The sequence below is a fragment of the Engraulis encrasicolus genome, chromosome 10 (genome assembly GCF_034702125.1).
Source record: "Engraulis encrasicolus isolate BLACKSEA-1 chromosome 10, IST_EnEncr_1.0, whole genome shotgun sequence".
In the NCBI taxonomy this organism is placed as follows: domain Eukaryota; kingdom Metazoa; phylum Chordata; class Actinopteri; order Clupeiformes; family Engraulidae; genus Engraulis; species Engraulis encrasicolus.
The window spans coordinates 41601814-41624142 of NC_085866.1; the positions used below are offsets into that span (position 1 = coordinate 41601814).

Consider the following 22329-nt stretch of genomic DNA (forward strand, 5'->3'; position numbering starts at 1 on the left):
CATGGTGGATGTTTGCGTGGAGAGGGGCTGGGGGTGGAGCCTCTTCTAAGAGCTGCTCGCTGCCTTAGTTTGGATACTGTCGCCAAGGGCCATGGTGGATGGGTAGGTTGGGTGGGGTAGATAGTGGACTGCAGACTGAGCGTGGACGTCATGGAATGGAGTAGGCCTATAACACCTGAAGGACACGCTGCTGCAAATCTAGCTTTATGCAGAGGGGGAATGTGAATGCACTCTAGAGTTTACATGTGTTCCGATACACTGTGAATTGCACAACTGTAAACTGTGTAGGGATGAGTAGTGCTCTGAAAAATGAAACAAAGCAAAAGCGTGGCAAACTCACATGATTGGAAACCTGTCTGCAGGACAGGTAATATTTTATTGCCAAAGACTCTCGGGCTGAAACTGAGAAGCTCTCAGTAAGATAGTTTAGAGCCTGTTGATGCTGACACATGGAGGAATCAGTAGATACAGAGGCATTGAGTTGTGTGATAGGCAGAACGAGAGATTAAAACAGCAATGAAAGCATGTCTCACCCAGCAATTTTGAGCAACAAATCGATTTACAACATACACACACAGACACACAGACAGAGGTTTTTTTCATTTACAGATAAATATTGACCTAAACATTGGACCAGCGATGCTCTATAATGCCTCAACTTTTCCTCAATTCCATGGCAGAGCAGCAATTTTTATTAAGGCCTGAAACAAATCCATTATGATTATATGATTATATGTCTGCCGTGGTGTGTGAAAAGCTCTTTACACTGCTGAATGAAGTCACGGAGTGTGTGTGTTTGTGATGGTCACCTGAAAAAGAGAAGCATGATGTAAGAGTAGTGAAATGATTGCATGGATGGAGGAAACATTAGAATCCCATACCATACCATGTTAGGAGGAGAGGACCATTACAGCTACAGTATATGGGAGATGGGGAGCAGCAAGGGACTTACAGATGGAAAGGGTCATTATAAGAGACCTATTTGTGTGTGTGTGTGTGTCTGTGTGTGTGTGTGTGTGTGTGTGTGTGTGTGTGTGTGTGTGTGTGTGTGTGTGTGTGTGTGTGTGTGTGTGTGTGTGTGTGTGTGTGTGTGTGTGTGTGTGTGTGTGTGTGTGTGTCTGTGTGTGTGTGTGTCTGTATGCGCGCGTGTGTGAGTGTGTGTATGTGTGTGTGTGTGTTCAAATGGCATCTGTTCTGTGGTGGGCTTACAAACAGCTTTAGCACCACAGTGGTGGTAGCTCTCACCATTAATACAATAATTGCAAAGATGCTCCTGTGAGTGGGGAAATGCAGATATAATAAGAATAACGACACGGGAGAATGCATCTATGCTAGTAGAGTGTCGACTGGCATTACTCTCTATGGCAGAAGGAACCATTTTGCCCCACAGAAGGAGACAGTCTGAGTGCAAGGATGTGTAAAAATAGATCTCCATCTAGACGACTTTGCTTACTGCTATGAGGCCGTGTCAAGGACTAGGATTTGAAGCATGCCATTGTGCAAATGAAAGAAGCAATTGTGGAATTATGGCAAATTACTTTGTATTTATATGTTGTTATGGTTATCAATGTATGAAAATAATTAATGAGTTAATGATTAGTGAATTGTTAGTGATAAGTGAATTTCTAGATGCGTCCTTGCTGTAGTGATGTCCAGTATGTACATGGTTTAATTTGTGTGAAAGTGAGTGAAATTACTTGAGAATGGGACTGCATTGTGTAGTCTCATGCACACACATGCTGTTGGGGCTACCTAATGCTTGGGCTGTTCAATAATTAACTTGCATGAAATATGCACAGTGCAGCTGAATGAACGTGTGTGTGTGTGTGTGTGTGTGTGTGTGTGTGTGTGTGTGTGTGTGTGTGTGTGTGTGTGTGTGTGTGTGTGTGTGTGTGTGTGTGTGTGTGTGTGTGTGTGTGTGTGTGTGTGTGTGTGTGTTTTGCCTGCCGTGTGGTAGAGTACTTCATCCTCTAATCCATCCAACACATTACACTGATTCTTGAGAAAGTGGCTAAAACATGTCTCAGCAATAAACTGCCATTTCTGTTGAAAATAAACTACATTTTCATGAACAAAATGAATCCAGGTAAAGACCCAGGGGTCTGTTACACAAATGTACAGTCGTTTGAAATATTTAAGTGTAATTTTATTACTTTTCATGGCTATAAACCTGCCCACACCCTGTAAAAACAGCTGTCCCAAGGACAGACATCATCATTTCAATTGACTTAAAATGTAAAAATCATTGATATTATTGAATAATATCACCATGATGTGAAAGTCCATATTGAAGTGGTTCTGCAGATATGCACATAGTGCATGTAAAGCAATATTTACTACTATTTTCTGATTGCTCAAAGTGTGTCCAGCATATTAGTCACCACCGTCAGATTTTTTTTTAAAGACAATAAAATCAGGTATGCACAAGGTCATTGTCATTACTTAGGACCCCTTTTCAAACCTTTAGCTCTACTGAATACTTCACCATCACTGAGGCTCCTGTGAGTTTACTATTTTCTCCTCAATTTGTTAATTTGCTTGGACACTGGTACTGTCCCAACCATAAACTGTCAACACCGTCGGGGGTTTTAATAGTATTATGTTCCATTAATGTTAATTATATATACTTTTTCAGAAGCGGCATGAAGCCCCTAAGAAACAGAGCGAAAACGAAGTGGCTAATGTGAGCAAAAAATGCATAATATGTAAAAGAGTGTTTTTTTGTCTCACACCGTCAGATGTCACCACCGTCAGAGTTTCTTCCGCTCATCCTCTTGTTCCATATTTTACTAAATTGTGCTGGTTAATGAAACATTACCAGACATGTTAGTAATAATTGTGACCCAAACTTATACTCTAACCTCCACTGAGGTGCATTTGGAGGGTTTTTTGTCACAAAACCTGACGGTGGTGACATCTGATGTAGTTCACAAAAAAGCATGTGTTTTACATGTTTTTGACAAGTTTTAAGAATATGCTTCCAATAAGTATCTACAATTATGTTGAATTGTAAAAGTAATTCACTTAAATACAGTAAAAATATTATTTTTACTTCTAATTCTGTCTGACGCTGTTGACAAAACCAAGTAAGAGCCCATTTCATGAAAAATTTAAAACATGGGGAGCTACATTCACTGCACAGCCAAGACATTCATCTATGATAATACACCTCTATATTTTGGTTTTGAACAACTTAAAACCTGTTTATGCCACATTTTCAATAATCTAGGCCTACTTCCTAGAGTATCTAACAAATGAAGAAAAAACACATGTACAAACATACTGTGCACACACAAAAATAAAGTGTTTATGCTAGCTGTCATTGACTTGAGAGGGCTATTTATTTTGCTAAATGTAGGTAATAATTAGGTCACTTTCACCACCCTCAGATTACTGTCACCACCGTCAGTTCTTAAAGTCACCACCGTAAGAAGGAGTTTTGGACATTTTAAATGAATGTGCTTACAATTTTTTCCTTTGGAGTTGTTGAATTATCAATGTAATAGCAAATTTAAGCCTACACGAATATTTGTGAAATTACAAAAAATTGTTTGGTCTATTTAGGCATTAAGTAAGCATTGTCTGACAGCACATATTTTTAAATTAGAACACATGAAACAGTATTAAAATAGAATGAAAGTGAATTTTCAACATTTAAAGGCGTATGTGTGAACCAAAAAACACACATAACCACTTAAAAACTCCAGATACGTATGCAACCAAATCAATACACTTTTTATTGCTTTTAATTGTGTCTGACGGTGTTGACAAAAAACAAGGTATCATCGGAGAAAAACCTGATTTCTGAAAAAAATTCAAAATGGGGAGATTGGCCTTGTGCATTTCTGAAAAGCCAAGACCTTTGTCTACGAGGAGATACCATATTATTTTGTAATTCACTTCGTTTTTTTCTTTCAAGATTCCAACCTGTTTTAGCCACTTTCTCAAGAATCAGTGATTAATGTTACATTTGGTTGGAAACATGAAGTCTACTCTAAAGATTCTCAGGTGAATTGAACAAATAAGCAAGTGGAATAAAGTTGTGTACACTTTAAGAATCACCATCAATAACCTAGTTTTACGTACTTGCAGAAATTTACGCAAGGTAATGTATCTTTTAACTAACCTTACAGGATTATGACTGTTTGGTCCCCAGAATTTTGTTTTAGTTTGTTTTTATACTGGTACAAATGGGTAGAACTGCTGAGCACTACCAGATTTGCCATCTGCAGTTTGCAGGGGGTTTTTACGCTTTGATTTTTTCAGAAATTTGAATTTCTTTTCGAGCAAAGAAACGACACGACAGACACAGCAGAGCATTCTCCTGAGTTTAATGTGAAGAATCCATCACTTTATTGGTGTATTATCCCAGTTAGGACAAGGGTCTAAAAACAGTGTTCTATAAACAAAAAACCCCAAAATGCATCAAAGTGGGGAAAGGAGAGGGGGAGGGGAGGGGAGGACACCGAATGCTGGGGTCTGTGTCTGGGCATCATCTCAAAAATGTGAAAACCACACGACTCCAAAAACGACTCCAAAGGTTACTCCAAAAAACTTTCACTGTGCACTCAACACTACAGCGTTACTCTTTCCTTAGGGGTTAGGGGTACAACAAGGACAGGTTAAAACTCATAGGGTAGTTCAGGAATGATCACTTGAAGTGAGTGAGGTCCGTTTGGTTGGGTGAGGGTGAGGGTACGGATGGGATGGGGTGGGGGTTCAAACAACATCAATGACATTTACCAAAAGAACTACATTTCCTTTCCTTTCTTTTCCCTTTTTTAAAAAGTTTAATCGTTTCAGTGACATTTTTTTGCTCTTTCAAATTGAGGGAGCGTGTCGAGAAGAGGTAAGATGTGTCTCCCTTGTTTGTTTTGAGGTTAGCAAGGTTTGAATATTTAGGTTGTCCTGTGGTCGTTGTGGGAGGTGCTGAGCATCTTGCGGACCGCCTGGGCGATGGCGTCGTGGTCGATGCCAAAGATCTTGAGCAGCTCGTGGGGCTTGCCGCTGCGTGGCACGTGGGCCACAGCCAGGCGATGCACCACAAACCCGGACTCGTTCACCACAGCGGAGCACACTGCCTCCCCCAGGCCACCTGGAGAAATAGCATGTCCATTAGCCATCAGAAAGTCATCACTTCCGCGAGGGAGAGCCAACACAGGTCAGCACAAACAAAAGAGTTGAAACAAGTAAAAACTCTGGTTTCTCATCAACCCTGTGCATACTATAGTATAGTGTGTACTGGAGCTCGTTCACCACCACAGAGGACACTGTGGAGTAGCATGTCTATTAGTGACAAGGAACAGGGACAGAGACGATTTATAAAGTAGAGACGGTTCATAGGGATTTTCTTCCAGAATCTATGTGAGGTTAGGTTCTATGCTACAATCCTGGACCAGGAGACCAGGAGGCTAAGAGAAAGAATTGGGTTCAGTGGAAAGTCACACCCATTTAGGCCCTTTTATTAACCACCAGCAACAAGAAAATCTACAGTATAACACTTAATTATACCTGTTAAAGGTTCACAAACCATAACAATACAATTTGCAAACAATAGCGAGAAAAAAAGATACTGCATGGGATATTTGTAGTGTGACAATCAGTTGCATGCCTCTTGACTAAAGACTTATGTTTTGAGTTTCACAAAGAAAATACTTTTGTAATATCTGTATTCTTATCACATCACCATTAGTGGTATTTTGTTGCCATGATAATATTAAATCATATTAGCCCTATTAGCAGTACCATTGTGTCTGTAATACATATGGTCTCAGAATATCATTTAACCCTTTGTCTGCCACTCCCCATTCTCCTGACGCCCAGCGTCCTGTCCATCACTAATTAGGATAATGACCACTTATCCTCAAGTCCTGCCCCCCCCCCCCCAACCCCCCCCCCCCCGCCCCCACACCCCCCCCACCCCCAGCAGTGCTGACTACAGTACAAAGACGTGTACAGTAATATCCACTCGCTTCACTGGTGATATGACGCTGAGTGCTCTGACAGGTCTGTCTGTGAGATCCATACACCCCTGACTCCCCGTCGCATCAGTTCCTCAACACACACCTACACGCTTCACTGATTCCCAGCGTGAGGCCATCCTATGCATGTACCTCTTGGGAATATACCCATATGCGTGTGCGCGCTCACTCACACACTTTCTTTCTCTATCACACACACTCGCTTTCTCGCTCATACACACTCTTTTTCTCTCTCACACACATACACTCACTCATATACGGACTCGGACACAAGGACACACACACAAAAACTCAGAAGACCAAAAATGGAGAGGGAATATGAAAATAAAATAGTCATATACTGTATGCCCAAATATGAACATATCCACCCCCTAATGCACAGTGCAACAGCCCTACATATAGCCTTCTGTTTGTGTGGGCAAACAACGAACACACACACACACACACACACACACACACACACACACACACACACACACACACACACACACACACACACACACACACACACACACACACACACACACACACACACACGCAAGACCCTCTGCCAACAGCAGCTGTTCCCCCCCGCGGCGTGGACAAGCCTAAAGCCTGCGCCCTCAGCACAGCGGGCGAGATGCAGAAGAGGTCACTGTGTACAGTAACCCTGGCAACGGGGGGTGGGGGAGATGCAGTGCCCATGACCCACTGTGCCAACCCAAGCAATCTCTCTTCCTCCCCAATTCGCCCCTTCCCCCTCTTTATTTACTGTATATGCCACTGAGAGGAGCATTGAGACATTGCCTCCAACCACTGACATACTGTACGCGCACAACAACCCCCCACTGGCACCTCCGCTGTACCTCCTGTGGCCCTGTCTCTCACATTCTGTCTCTCTCTCTTTCTCTCTCTCTCTTTCTCGCTCTCTCTTTCTCTCGCACTGTCTCTCTCTCTCTCTCTCTCTCTCTCTCTCTCTCTCTCTCTCTCTCTCTCTCTCAATACTGATCCCCACCCACGCCAAGTTAATGCCCCATGTCACTCTCCACCTACCTCCTGTATCTCTCTCTCTCTCTCTCTCTCTCTCTCTCTAGATCGACCCCCCACCCCTGCCAAGTTAACACCCACACCCATCCCCACTCTACACACACACACACACACACACACACATACACACACACACACACACACACACACACACACACACACACACACACACACACACACACACACACACACACACACACACACACACACACACACACACACACCACTCCCCACTCAGAGCCCTCGCCATCTCACCTGTCACTATGCACTATTCATGATGCCTAACTGGCAAAGGGGATGGGTGAGTGAGTAAAGCTGTTGAGAAGCAGGGAGGGGTTGATAATGTGGAGGTTAGGGGGGGGGTGGTAAGGAAGAGGAGAAGTATTGGATAGGGATGCTAACAGAGGTGATATGAGGGGGTTGTGTGTGTGTGTGGGGGGGGGGTGTGGTGGGTGTAAGGGATGGGGCTTGGATGTGTGGGGGGGTGTCAAGGGGGGTGATGTTTGGGTGGGCTTGCTAAGGTGAAGGCGATGTGATGACAGCCGGCTGGCCCTGTGAGCTTCTCCTGTGCCTGTCTGCTCAGTTCAGGCAGAGGGGCAGAGAGGAATAGTAGGGGTGGCGAAACATTTTCTCACATTGCCCGAGGCACCAACACTCTCTTTATCTTTCTCTCTCTCTCTCTCTTCTCTCTCTCTCTCTCTCTCTCTCTCTCTCTCTCTCTCTCTCTCACTCACTCACTCACTCACTCACTCACTCACTCACAGACACACATAGTCGCAATGATGGCAGTGGCCTACAAGTATGCACACTCAGACACACACACTAAGCGCAACTCTTGTGTGCTCATAGTCAGGGCAACACATGCAGGGAGTTTTTTGGAAACAATTTCCCCTCCTGTATATAGGTCAGAGGAAGCCCAAAGGGCAGAAGTGGATTTGAGAAACACTGACAGCAAAGAGCTTTTCCTCTGCCTCCTCCTCCTCCTCCTCCTCCTCTTCTTCCTCTGCATGATGTCTGTCCTCAGCAACCCTCTCTCTCTCATCTCCTCCATCCTCCATTCTTCATTCCCTTTGTCTTTGTCTACTCTTTGTTCTCTGTTTCCTCATCCACCGGTAAGTCACCAATACCCCTCCCTCTTTCACAGTACTCTACTCCCATATTCATCCCTTCTGTTTTTTTTTTCTCTTTTTCCTCTGCTTTTATGCACTACACATGGAATTGCCTCTTCACCATCTCTTTCTTTATTTTTAGGGGCTTTTCTGCCTTTATGTGATATAATAGGACAGTGTGAGATGGTGAGAGGAAGTGAGTGGGAGAGAGATGGAGGAGACTCTAGAAATGACCTCGGGCTGGATTCTGGATCCTGGAACACTACAGCAGAGATTCTTTAAGTATATAGAGATATGCCAACATAATAGGTTTCTATGGGCACCTAATGTGACCAGGTTCCGGTCTGCCTAAAAGGGTGTGTCATAATGCTCCTAGCATTGAATAGAACAGTCCTTAGGTCTGCCTAGGTCTGCCTAAAGGGGGATTTCCCTTGCAATAATAGAACCCGGAAACAATGGGCCAATGGAACCTCTCTCTCTCTACTCTCTCTGACTACTGACTACCAAGTCGTTTGAGTCACGGCCAAGGCCCTTTTGCTGTCTTTGTCGATATCTATACCTACGTATATCCATATCTACACTCTCAGAAATAAAGGTACAGAACTCGTCGCTGTGCCAGTACCCTCAAGGGGAGTACCATTGCGTTGCTTGGGTGGTACCTCAAAAAAGAGGTGACAGATGCACATTGGTCGACATTGCAAGAAACTGAACGCACCTCTTTTTTGGGGTACCAATCAAGCGACACAATGGTACTCCCCTTGAAGGTACTGCCACAGCGACTAGTTCTGTACCTTTATTTCTGAGAGTGTAGATATGGATATACGTAGGTATAGATATCGACAAAGACAGCGAAAGGGCCTTGGCCGTGACTCAAACGACTTGGTAGTCAGTAGTCAGAGAGAGTAGAGAGAGAGAGGTTCCATTGGCCCATTGTTTCCGGGTTCTATTATTGTATTCACTATACCTTTATTTCTGAGAGTGTATGTCTCTCTCACTCTCACTCTCCACCCAAATAGCCTACTGTGGCCTTCTCTCTCTCTCTCTCTCTCTCTCTCTCTCTCTCTCTCTCTCTCTCTCTCTCTCTCTCTCTCTCTCTCTCTCTCGCTCTCTCCCTTCTTGACCTTCTTTACTTTCGCTCTTTATGAACATAGTGTATTGTATATTATTGTACTATGTATTATATGTTATATGGCAGATACTCACCCTCATAGTAGTGGTCCTCCACTGTGAGAATACGTCCCCTAGTGGCCCTGGCATTATCAATGATGGTCTTGGAGTCCAGGGGCTTGATGGTGAAGGGATCGATCACTCTGATGTTGATCCTCTCTGAAATCACAAACATATCATTTTATTATTATAAGGACAGAGGTGGTTCAAACCACACGCCTGGAAAGTAACCTTTTCTTGCAATCCCCAGAAACATTGTGGCAGAATTATGTTAACAGGAAAAGTCTGACACATTATTGGTATGTAAAGTAATATCTTTAAAACATGTAGTTCATTCCCACAACAGGCTTTATTCATTCACATAACTAGCAAATGCAATAGCAGTATGGGGCTGTAGTGAGGGCAAGGCTGCTTCTATATTCCTGGCTGTGTACATTATTGTATCACTTTCACCTTTTACAACGTTGAGCCTCCTTGATAATATACATTAGGTAATAAAGACTGTAAATGATAAAATGTAAAGAACAATTGCAGCTCTGCAGTAGCTCCGTAGGTGTCACTAGAGCCACTCTGCTCCATACAGTACGTACCTCTCTTGAGAATCTCGGCAGCTGTCAGAGCCTCATGCAGAGTGACACCAGCTCCAATCACAGTGACGTGGTCATCATTGGTCTTGTAAACGACCTGTGATGAGGGGTGATGGGGGGGTTATCATTTATCATTGTCATCATCGTCATCGTCATCGTCATCTTCTTCTTCTTCATCATCATCATCATCATGTTTATTACTGGCACACAACACCTGCTTTTTCTCATTTTTATTATTTAGGGCTTTCAAGTCTTTATTTGATAGGACAATGTGAGATGGTGACACATAACCCGAATAACAATACCTTACTCAAATGTTTAATGAAATGCGTACTGTTTTTTTTTTTACTATTTCCAATGTATGAACTGCGAATAACAACACTTTACTCAAATGTATAATGAAATGTGTACTGTTTACAATGTATTTATACTACATAATGTATGACAAATGGTGTAATGGTAAATGGCACAGTATACATTTAACAGTGCAATGAAACAGAGGCTAGTTTTGTTGGTGTAATGGTACCAACAGCAGTACCTTTGCCTGTCCAACATGGAAGTCCTCGTTGTTGTTGTAGAGGATGGTGTGCTCTGGGCGGCTGGTTCTGATGAAGCACACACCCTGTCACACAAAGGAAGGTGTCAATAGAAGATCTACATGTAGGCCTATATCAGGCTCAACAAGCAAAAAATACCAACTTAAATCTTCATGAAGATCGTTTGTGAAATAAATACACAATGTTTCTGTTAAACCCGTTAAGACGCACCGTTATAAATTTGATTACCAGAATGGTAATGACCAAGTCGTAGTGCATATTAATTGTGCTATGTCATAGTTTTGTAGTACTATGATAGTTAACTTTTCAGTGACAATTACAGAGTTCCACTGGTGGAACCGTGTGCATTATTTAACGTTAATGGAAATAACTTAGAGTGAAATATTTATTTCAAGATACAACATAAATGCAAGTACCTTGGTGTTAGCGGCCAGTTCCACAGCTTTTTCACATGACACACCATCGCTAGGGTAGAATATTGTTGCCGTGGGGATGGCTCTGAACATGGCCAAGTCCTCCAGACCCATCTGAGATGGCCCATCCTCTCCTAAACACACACACACACACACACACACACACACACACACACACACACACACACACACACACACACACACACACACACACACACACACACACACACACAAACGCACATGCACACGCACACGCACACACACAGAAATATCAATCAATAAAAGTGCTTCAAGAAGGTGCTGGAATGTTGATTGAAAGTGCAGGTTGAAAAGCAAAGTGGCATGCGTTGAGGCGAGAGGGCATGCAATGTACCTGCAGAGACTAAGGGGAAGTGCAGCCCTCCAGACCACTTCCACCGTGATACAGAGGGAGCGACGGAGGGGAGGAGGAGGAGGAGGAGGAGGAGGAGGAAGAGGAGAACGAGGGAGGGAGCGACAGAGTGCTGCAGAGGCGCAACGCAGGGAGGAATGAAGTGGTTGTTGGTAGAATGTGAAGAAACGGAAAACAAATCAACGTTCAGGAATTTCCAGGAGAACTTAAAAGCACAAGAGGCAAAACAGTGGTGTTTCACATGGGAGTGGCTGCATTGAACCCACAGAGAGATACTACCACATAATTGAGGCAACATAGTGTTTCATCAGGTGTGAGATAATCTTACAATCAAACTACATTTTGCTTAAAAAAATATTATACCTGAATTATTATTAATCAGAACATCTTTTGCTTTATTTTCAATGTTTCATTTACTTTGGATTTGTGGTACATATTGAATGTGTTGGATTTATTTTTCATTCTATACTATGTACTATATCGAGGCTGACTGACTAGATGGGAATGACATGATGGGTTAATTGGTTGATTGATTGATAAATTGATTGATTCATGGACTCAGAGAGAGGTGAATGTTCCACTGAAGTCTCTAACGGTGGGTTCAATCGGCCAGTACAGAACAACAAACTTCCATTCAGAGGTTGGGGATCAAAAGTCAAATTAAAAGGGTGATTTAAAATCCAGGGGAGAGGGGACAGGTGACATCAGTGTCACATGATGTTAGACTGACCAATGGAGACACCGCAGTGGGATCCGCAGAGGTTGATGTTGCTCTCAGAGATGGCCGCCATGCGAATCTGGTCGTAGGCGCGAGAGAAGAAGGTGGCAAAGGTGGCAGCAAATACCACGTTCCTGTCACGAGTGGCACACCCCACAGCCACACTCACCTAAAGAGGAGGAGAGAAGAGAAGAGAAGAGAAGAGAAGAGAAGAGAAGAGAAGAGAAGAGAAGAGAAGAGAAGAGAAGAGGAAAGGAAAGGAAAGGAAAGGACATGGAAGGAAAGGAAAGGGAAGGGAAGGGAAGGGACAGAAGAGGAGGAGGAGAGGAGAGGAAAGGAAATGAGAGGGGAGGAGAGGTAGAGTAGGAGAGGAGAGGGATGGTGAGGAGAGGAGAGGAGAAAAGCAGAAAGTCAAGAAGATAAGAGGAGAGGAGAGAAGAGGCATGGTTGAAATATTGTGGTAAGGCATGGACAAGATAATCAGTCTCTATGTTTAAAAAAACATGCACGACATATAATACCGTGATAATGGCTGATACGTGCCACATTTTAGACAGTTTTCATTTCGATGAACATCTGTGACTATTTTGCTGTAATCCTCTCATTTGGGCACAGTTTCTAATCTAGCACAGATGGCCTCACTTTGCCTCATAATAACTTAGACACAGGGCAGTCAATCACATGGGTTTCACAGTAGGTTTGGAACAGACTACTGAATACACCATCTTCAGACAAATGCAAGACACATTCAATTTTCAGTTTCAGTTCTTCTTCCAGAGACTTCATATGTCTATTAGAAATGTGCCTCATCTCTGGATGTGCGTACATCTTGAATGCACTGAACCTTGTTCAGATGGCATTTCAAGAGGGAGATTTAATTTCCTGTTTCTGGCCAGACTAAACCCCTCCCATTCCTTCCCTCTTTTTTGGCCAATCTGGCAGAGTAAAGTGGATGGTGTGTGTGTGTGTGTGTGTGTGTGTGTGTGTGTGTGTGTGTGTGTGTGTGTGTGTGTGTGTGTGTGTGTGTGTGTGTGTGTGTGTGTGTGTGTGTGTGTGTGTGTGTATTCCTCCCCTCTTTTTTGGCCAATCTGGCAGAGTACAAGTGGATAGTGTGTGTGCGCGCACGTGCACGCGCGCGCGCGTGTGTGTGTGCACGTGTATGTTGTGGTGTATTGTATTAACTCTACAGAGGATTGTAGTACAGAACAACATAATCACAAGCAATGTGATGCACAAACAGACCCAGGAATATGATGGAAAAAACCTGCACAGCGCATTTGTGCTGAGAGTAGATGAATTATGCAATCACACACAAACACACAGAGAATCTTAATATTTAATGAAATGGCATAATGTGAAATGACGCATGACTCATATTTTCTCATTTGGTTTATGCTTGATCATGTCGTTCATTAGCTAAACGAAGTCTACAATGTTAGATTTGTTTATTCCTCTTCTTTGAGCAATTTTATTTCATAAACTATAGAGAAGAGAGGGTCCTTTGCCGACCCTCCACCGCCTCTCTCTCCCTAACGTTTCCTGTCTCTCTTAAACTGTCCTGTCACCAATAAAGTCTAAAAGACCAAAAAAAGATCTTTTAAAAAAAAAGAATTTACCCTAACATAGTTGCAGGGCACACTGGCTCACGTGTGTCATTGTATAGACTGCAGTATGAACTCTATGATAACAGCCGTGAATACACAGGACAGTGAGTGGAGGGGAGGAGAGGAGAGACACTCATTTAAATAAAGACATGTCAGAAAAAGGGCACAAGTTCGAGATATAAAGGGGAGTTTACTGGTGTCGCAGACTTTTTCTTTCATTATCTGAAAACTTCCAGGTATATATGAGAGCTCCTTGTTTTTTGTCTTTTCTGTTTGTCTATAATAGATGCTGGATTTTTGCAAGGTCCTTTGTTTTTGCTGCTGTACTAATAAAGTTTCTGTACTCTACGTTTCGGTCCTGTACCTAGATTATTTCATGTGAATGTTGTGTGTGTACTCCTGGTCTACAGGACAGGCACTCATACCATGTTCTGCTCAGCGATGTAGCACTCGATGTAGCGGTTGGGGTGCTCATTCTTGAAAATCTCGGAGAAGGTGGAGTTCTTGGTGTCTCCGTCCAGGGCGATCACGCGCTCGTTGTAGCGTCCCAGTTTGGCCAGGGCCATGCCATAAGCCTTCCTCGTGGCAATCTGCCCACAAACACAACACAGCCATTTCACACATCACTTATTCATATCTGGATAGATGCTCTGACATGGATTATGTTAAGTTTGTATCAAGTGCAATAACGTAAGTATTATACCATGTGCAATGAATGATAATTAGAAAATCATGTGCAAATAAAACTATTCAAAATCACTACTACAATACCGCAAACCAGGCCTTTTTTCAGCGCTGATATCGACTGAATTTTAATCCAGTATACATTTTCATCAGCAGACTGCATAATAAAACATACTATTGTGTCGTTTCTGAATTTTGTGCTTCTGAGTTGTGAATTCAACATTTATTCTATTTCACTGGCTGATATAATTCCCCATATATAGGACGCTTTTGCATACCCCAGTTCGAACGGGTGTGTAGGATGTAACCCATGGCTCAAAGTAATCAGTAAATACCCTGCACATCTTCCATTACACTCTCAACTACTATTGGCTGATATAACTTGCATCTGTGTACCTTATGTATCTGAACTCCTACCGCTGTTCAGCATGACTGCCACTATTCACCAAGTCCGTCTTGCATCTGATGTGTATGTTCTGTGTGTCTCCAACTCCCTGCCCCAGTGTGACCTCCCCCATGTCCTTTATTACCTTGTCTCCAGGCTGGTAGCTGGGGGCACTGGGCATGCGCATGTTGCGCAGGCTGACGGGCGGGGTGTCCTCCTTGGGCAGGGCCGGGTACAGCTGCTTGCTGGTCTGCTGCAGGCGGGTCTGCAGGTCCCTCACTACGCTGTCCATCATGTCCTTGGGCAGAGCCTTGCCGTGCCAGCCCATCTTGTCCTCGGCCGCTGGGGGAGGGTGGGGGTGGGGGTAGAATACATTGGCATTACAGAGGGCACACATGTATGCAGTAACAGGGGATGTGATTTGTATTCAAAACCATCCACACACACAATCACTTACATATGCATGCTCTCTGTCTCTCTGTCTCTCTGTCTCTCTGTCTCTCTCTCTCTCTCTCTCTCTCTCTCTCTCTCTCTCTTCCAGTCAATAACACATCCTAGCACTTTAATACAAAAACACTTCACACAGTCATACAATGTGATTATGAATACAATGCTGTACATTGGATGACACACGTATGTACTCAGACATTAAACCATATCTATATGACATCCATGCAAACACATTTACACATACATGTTACACACGCACGCACACACACACACACACACACACACACACACACACACACACACACACACACACACACACACACACACACACACACACACACACACACACACACACACACACACACACACACACACACACACAATACATACAGAGAATACATACAGAGACAATGCACACATTCTTCCTAAAAACCCAGAGAGGGGCAGCAAGACACCTCCACCCTTCAGACAATAGCTGTAACAACAGGTCAGGACCCTGCATCTGAAGTCCTGCATCTAAGGCCAGATTAAGCGAGGCCAGAGGGGGGCTCCTGGATCTGCAGGATGAGTGGAGCTGCCGCCCTCTAATGCTCTAAAGCACAGGCCCCAAAGCCGGCAGAGCCTCGCATGATCCCACAGACGGCCGCCCCTTTGTTCCTCACACAAAGCCCAAATGCCTTGCACACGCGTGTAAAGACAGCCGTTGCAGACATATGGCTGAAGGGTTTTTGTTTTTTTTAAGTAATCAGTACATTCAACAGACTGGTGGTCAACTGCTTTACTGTCCACATGCAGTATGGACACTCAATATGTCCACACTGGCTCTTCCATTTCTGCTGAGGAGTTGATTGGTTGCTAATAAATTGCAGGAAACCAAAGACTTCAGTGAGCTCCCTGACAGAATTTGTGTAGCAAAATATAATATGCAATGAAGACACTATGGTGGTGCTATGGGTTACACACTCACTTTTTCAACAGGCATGTGAGGATACAGGTCTACTTAACCAAAAGGATTGAAGAGAGCTATGTGTGTGAGAGCCACTAAAGGAAGATGTGGGCAGCTGCAATGTCCTAGTCCTGGATGTTCTAACATCACAAGATGGTTGCAATACATTAGTAAAGCTTATAGTCATAGTAATGATGTAGTGATCATAGTAATGTTGTAGTTATGTTTTTGTTTTCATTCCTCAATGGAATGGTTGAGTATTCATTATAATGCAGCTAAAGAATATACTGTATGTAAAAGAATGTCTGTCTAGCTCTGAAATGTTCTAGCAATGTCTTTGTTCTCATTCCAAAATGCTATAATATCAACAGCGTGTGATGTTTGACTTCGGCGGTACCTGGGATGCCCTTGCCCTTGATGGTTTTGCAGATGATGGCGGTGGGCTGGTGGCGAGGCTGAGACAGAGCCTTGCACAGCTCCTCCACGCTGTGGCCATCCACCACGACGGAGTGCCAGCTGCACAAAGAGGACATGGCAGAGTCTTACAATCAGTTCAAGAATTACCCTAAAAAACCAACACACTTACATTCATATCTTTGGTGAAATAATTGGCTTTGTCTCAGTGAATGCTTCAGTGCTTGCTTTCTGAGCACCTCCCAACTCAGACTCAATATGCTAAACACATCTGGAACATTTTGGCAAAATTACCATGGTTGTTTTTTTGGGGCTCGGATGTCAGGTGGTACAACGACAGCTAATGCCCATAAATCAATGAGCAATTGGTAATTAATGTACTGCAGAGAATATGTTTCTTAGATAATGCACTAAAAACAAAAACACTTACAATAGTGACATTAGCTTTAGTTTCACCACCCTGACTTGTGCTAAAATGTCATTGACCCCCCACAAGCACACACACACACACACACACACACACACACACACACACACACACACACACACACACACACACACACACACACACACACACACACACACACACACACACACACTTACCCGAAGGACTCGCAGCGCTTCTGGTACTTCTCCATGTGGTGCTGGAGGGGCGCTGGGTCGCTCTGGCCCAGCCGGTTGATGTCCAAGATGGCCACCAAGTTATCCAGCTGGTAGTAGGAGGCGAAGGACATGGCCTCCCACACCGCCCCCTCCGACATCTCCCCGTCGCCCAGCAGGCAGTACACACGGTAGCTGACAATCACAAAGACAAAGAAGCATGACAAAGTAAACTGGCATGTTGAGGTGTTAATCAAGCAGTACATCACATCATACATATATATGATAGCACATGCAGTACATATGGTAGCGGCCAATCACAAAGACCAGGAAGAGATAATGAAGGGACTGAGGGAGTGGCATGGTAATTCTCATTTCATTCAAGACATCTCTCCATATCGCAGCAGGCAGTAGACACTGTAGCTGACACCGTTGGTGAGGTACCAAGGGAGTGGGTAGGAAAACATTGCTTAATTTAAGACTTCTATTAAGCCAGCCAACAGCCAATAGCCAACAGTATAACCAAAAGTAAAGGATGTATGGATGGAGGAAAGGGCATGGTAATAGTCCTCCTATACTTCTTTTTTTGTTGTCTTTGCCTTGCACTGGGCTGATTTGAGCTTCTGAGAACACAGCTATACAGGTATTCTTAAATTTGTTTATTTCTCTTTTTGGATCTTTCATTGAAAAAAAGAACACCCACAGACCCATAATGCACAGTATATATAGACTTGCTTATCTGCTGTTTCCCTATCTGTCTGTCACAATCAATATCTCCATCATCCTCCATCTCTCTCCCCCACCCCCCTTCACATGTGCTCAAATACATGCACACACGCATGCTACTGCTCTCTTTCTTTTCTGCTTCTCTCTTACCCACACCAGCTCTCTCTCTCTCTCTCTCTCTCTCTCTCTCTCTCTCTCTCTCTCTCTCTCTCTCTCTCCCTCTCCCTCACACACTCACACACAAACACGTGCACACACACACACACACACACACACACACACACACACACACACACACACACACACACACACACACACACACACACACACACACACACACACACACACACACACACACACACACACATTAAGTGAGAGTGACAGTGAGAGAGGGAGAGAGAGAGAGAGAGAGCGCGAGAGAGAGAGAGAGAGAGAGCCTACTGAAGAGTAATACGCTCTGACAGCTTTCCAGTCAAATAGACACGTTTGTATTAGAGTGCAAAGATCGGCAGAGACACGGCAGTATTACGGCAGGCATTCCGCCTCAGCCCCGGGAAGAATAGCGCTGCATTCCGGGAGGAGCCGTGTTCCGAGATGTGTGATTCCAAAGACACCTGGTCCCAGTCTGGATTAACATCTTCATGCCCGGAATGCTATTGCTACATGCCCAAGGACATAAGACATGGACACATACCAGCCAGCCCCACATTATATCACCACCCTTTCTACACATGGGTCATTTCACGTGAAATCAGACACTTTGGGACCCGACCGACCCGGATTTCAATCATACTTGGTGTGCCTTTTCAGTAGCAAGGTAGCACCCCAGAACTGCATTGGTTTGAATCTGACACTAATATTAAGGGAGAAACAGACTAGGAAAGGTTCGCATGTGAGGGTAGGACACTATACATTCAGCCTTGAATATATCAGTCAGTGTTAGTCACAAAAAGATGCCTGTGGTGTTATTTGAAAGCTCTTTTCTGGCTCTACATATTACACAATCAGCTTGGAATACAACAACTCTCAGAATATGAATTATGATAAATTGAAAAATTAAAAATTGAATATCTAAAAAAAATATATTTTAAAATGGCCAGTTCCTTGTCCAAACGTAGCCGGCAATGTCATTAGCAACACCTCAAATGCTGGTGTTCGGTTCTTTATTCATTTCAGAGAGAATTTGACTCACAAATATGGCATCATACAGACCACTTACTAATAATATGGTAATACCATAGTAGCATCACATGACAAAACAAAAACAAAACAAAAATGGTCAGTTTCCATGGTCCCAGGTTTCAGAAACTAAGGCAGATGTCCATTTATACACACCAAATGATGATATGTGAATGTTTGAACATTCCTTCTCTGTGTACCTGTGTCATCTTCCCTTTACCGTACTTTAAAGAGATAATCAATGGCTACACTCTCATTTTGTACTATACCAGTGCATTTGAAGCAGCAGCTGTGTCTTTTGTAGATAATGTATAAGTGCGTCCTGTTGCAGTAACAGGTTCCACTACCAGAAGCACATCCTGATGATCCATGACAAGTCTATCTGGTCTGAAGGGAAAAGTGAAGGATGGCGATGGTCCATGAGGATGCAGGAAGTTCAGTTTAACCTCTCCAGTGCTCGGCATACATTCCTCAACACATGCTAGCCACCAGTTGCCATCATATACAGCTACAACATACCCTTTGATGCTTGAAAATGTAACACATTCCTTTACTGAGCTCACTCTTTCAACTCTGCCTTCTCTGAATGCTGAAAATGGCCTAACTTCCACTGTGTCCATTGACAATGGGCAGAAGCTGTGTAGTTTTTGAGTACCTGGAATAGTTCTTGCAGATTCCAACCTTTTCAACAGGTTCTCAGCTTCATGATGGTACATCTCTGTTGTGGCAAACTGGCAATGGATGTTCTTGAGAGAGATGCACCATCATGAAGCTGAGAACCTGTTGAAGAGGTTTGAATCTGCAAGAACTATTCCAGGTACTCAAAAACTACACAGCTTCTGCCCATTGTCAATGGACATTAGGCCATTTTCCGCATTCAGAGAAGGAGTTGAAAGAGTGAGCTCAGTAAAGGAATGTGTTACATTTTCAAGCATCAAAGGGTATGTTGTAGCTGTATATGATGGCAACTGGTGGCTAGCATGTGTTGAGGAATGTATGCTGAGCACTGGAGAGGTGAAACTGAACTTCCTGCATCCTCATGGATCATCTCCATCCTTCACTTTTCCCTTCAGACCAGATAGACTTGTCATGGATCATCAGGATGTGCTTCTGGTAGTGGAACCTAACTGCAACGGGACGTACTTATACATTATCTACAAAAGACACAGCTGCTGCTTCAAATGCACTGGTAGAGTACAAAATGAGAGTGTAGCCATTGATTATCTCTTTAAAGTACGGTAAAGGGAAGATGACACAGGCACACAGAGAAGGAATGTTCAAACATTCACATATCATTTGGTGTGTATAAATGGACATCTGCCTTAGTTTCTGAAACCTGGGACCATGGAAACTGACCATGTTTGTTTTGATTTTGTTTTGTCATGTGATGCTACTATGGTATTACCATATTATTAGTAAGTGGTCTGTATGATGCCATATTTGTGAGTCAAATTCTCTCTGAAATGAATAAAGAACCGAACACCAGCATTTGAGGTGTTGCTAATGACATTGCCGGCTACGTTTGGACAAGGAACTGGCCATTTTAAAATATATTTTTTTTAGATATTCAATTTTTATTTTTTCAATTTATCATAATTCATATTCTGAGAGTTGTTCTATTCCAAGCTGATTGTGTAATATGTAGAGCCAGAAAAGAGCTTTCAAACAATACTACAGGCATCTTTTTGTGACTAACACTGACTGATATATTCAAGGCTGAATGTATAGTGTCCTACCCTAAAATGTGAACCTTTCCTAGTCTGTTTCTCCCTTAATATTAGTGTCAGATTCAAACCAATGCAGTTCTGGGGTGCTACCTTGCTACTAAAAAGGCACATCAAGTATGATTGAAATCCGGATCGGTCGGGTCCCAAAGCGTCTGATTTCACGTGAAATGACCCACATTCAAATACATGCACATAGAGTAGTAAACCCAAAAAATAGCACACAGACACACACACACACACACACACACACACACACACACACACACACACACACACACACACACACACACACACACACACACACACACACACACACTCATATAGGCTACACATACACATTTACACACGCACGCACGCACGCACGCACGCACGCACGCACGCACGCACGCACGCACGCACAATTTTATGCATTGGTTAATTTTGCCTGTATTTGTGAATGAAAACATGTTTGCTGAAAACACTGCAAAGGACGTGTTAGTATAGCCTAAGTATAATTGCCCAAATGTGATGCTAATTATGCTAATGTGAAAACCAAACATTACGTTTCTTCCCATGTATGCTTTCAGTTCCAATATAGCACATGCACATGTGTGTGATAGCAGGTCATAGAGTCATAGTGGACACGCTAGTCTTTAGACAACAGAAGAAACTGTGATAGACTCAGCACATTCTAAGTAATTAGTGAAGTGTATCTAAGTGTGTGTGTGTGGCGAGAGAGAGAGAGAGAGAGAGAGAGAGAGAGAGAGAGAGAGAGAGAGAGAGAGAGAGAGAGAGAGAGAGAGAGAGAAAGAAAGAGAGAGAGAGAGAGGGTGGTGTGTGTACGTGTATGTACGTGTGTGTACATGTGTGCACATGTGCGTATGTGTTCATGTGTCCGTGTGCGTTGTGTAAGAGTGTGTATTGCGGGGGTCGCAGGTCTAGACGAGTGACAGGCAGTAGTGCGATAGCCGAGAGGACTTTAACCTCCCCCGAGCAGGCACACAGGTCTGTCAAGCATTTTTTGATTACTCGTCATTCTAGTGCGGCATGTACTACTATGTTCTTTTTCCCACACACCTCAGGTGAGATGGCAGGCAAATTAACGACAAATTAAGTGTGAAATGCAAACAGTCAAGCTGCCAAAGCAACACCCCTTGGCCTCGGGATAGCCAAGTCAAACCATCTCTGAAATATTTAACATACACCTCATGCCTTGTGATTAGGATATTTCTAAAAACGACCAAGACAAAGCTAACACTATTGTGCACAAAAGGCTCAAAACCAATTACATGCAGGTGTGGGATGCTTTCTTGATTTACGTATGTGATTAAGTCATTCAACGCATGGCTATTGGCCTCAGGGTACTTCAAATATTTAACTGACAGACATCTGTCTCTCAAGCCTATGGTCTACTGGGGGGATGGGTATGGGGTGCAGTGACATACTGCATATTACCAACCAGCCACACACATGAAGGAGGATGCTGTGATGGCAAAACGTCTGGGATTTTTTTTTGTGTTCCCTTTTTTCTTTCTTTATTAAAAGCCACACATCACCCATAGGCCTGTTCTGTTCTACTACAAACTAAAAGTCCTCCCCTAGGCAGAGGTGCCAGATCGTATGAGTATAGCAAAGCATGGTGAACGCCCCCTGTTCATTACTCGGGATACATGCTGATATATTACG

General features: G+C 43.4%; 1 protein-coding gene across 1 annotated transcript in view; it reads right to left on the bottom strand.

Annotated features, from left to right (window-relative positions):
* Nucleotides 1–4861: 4861 nt before the first annotated feature.
* The window catches only part of LOC134456252 (transketolase-like), a 25318-nt gene continuing 7850 nt past the window's right edge, over nucleotides 4862–22329 (bottom strand). Inside the window, exons 6-15 of the mRNA XM_063207635.1 lie at nucleotides 17036–17227; nucleotides 16416–16534; nucleotides 14768–14964; nucleotides 13979–14143; nucleotides 11962–12118; nucleotides 10844–10974; nucleotides 10409–10492; nucleotides 9874–9967; nucleotides 9320–9442; nucleotides 4862–5095 (exon numbers count right to left, since the gene is read on the bottom strand). Of these exons, the coding sequence (XP_063063705.1) occupies nucleotides 4899–5095; nucleotides 9320–9442; nucleotides 9874–9967; nucleotides 10409–10492; nucleotides 10844–10974; nucleotides 11962–12118; nucleotides 13979–14143; nucleotides 14768–14964; nucleotides 16416–16534; nucleotides 17036–17227 (1459 nt within the window). The 3' untranslated portion in view covers nucleotides 4862–4898. The remainder of the gene's footprint in view (nucleotides 5096–9319; nucleotides 9443–9873; nucleotides 9968–10408; nucleotides 10493–10843; nucleotides 10975–11961; nucleotides 12119–13978; nucleotides 14144–14767; nucleotides 14965–16415; nucleotides 16535–17035; nucleotides 17228–22329) is intronic.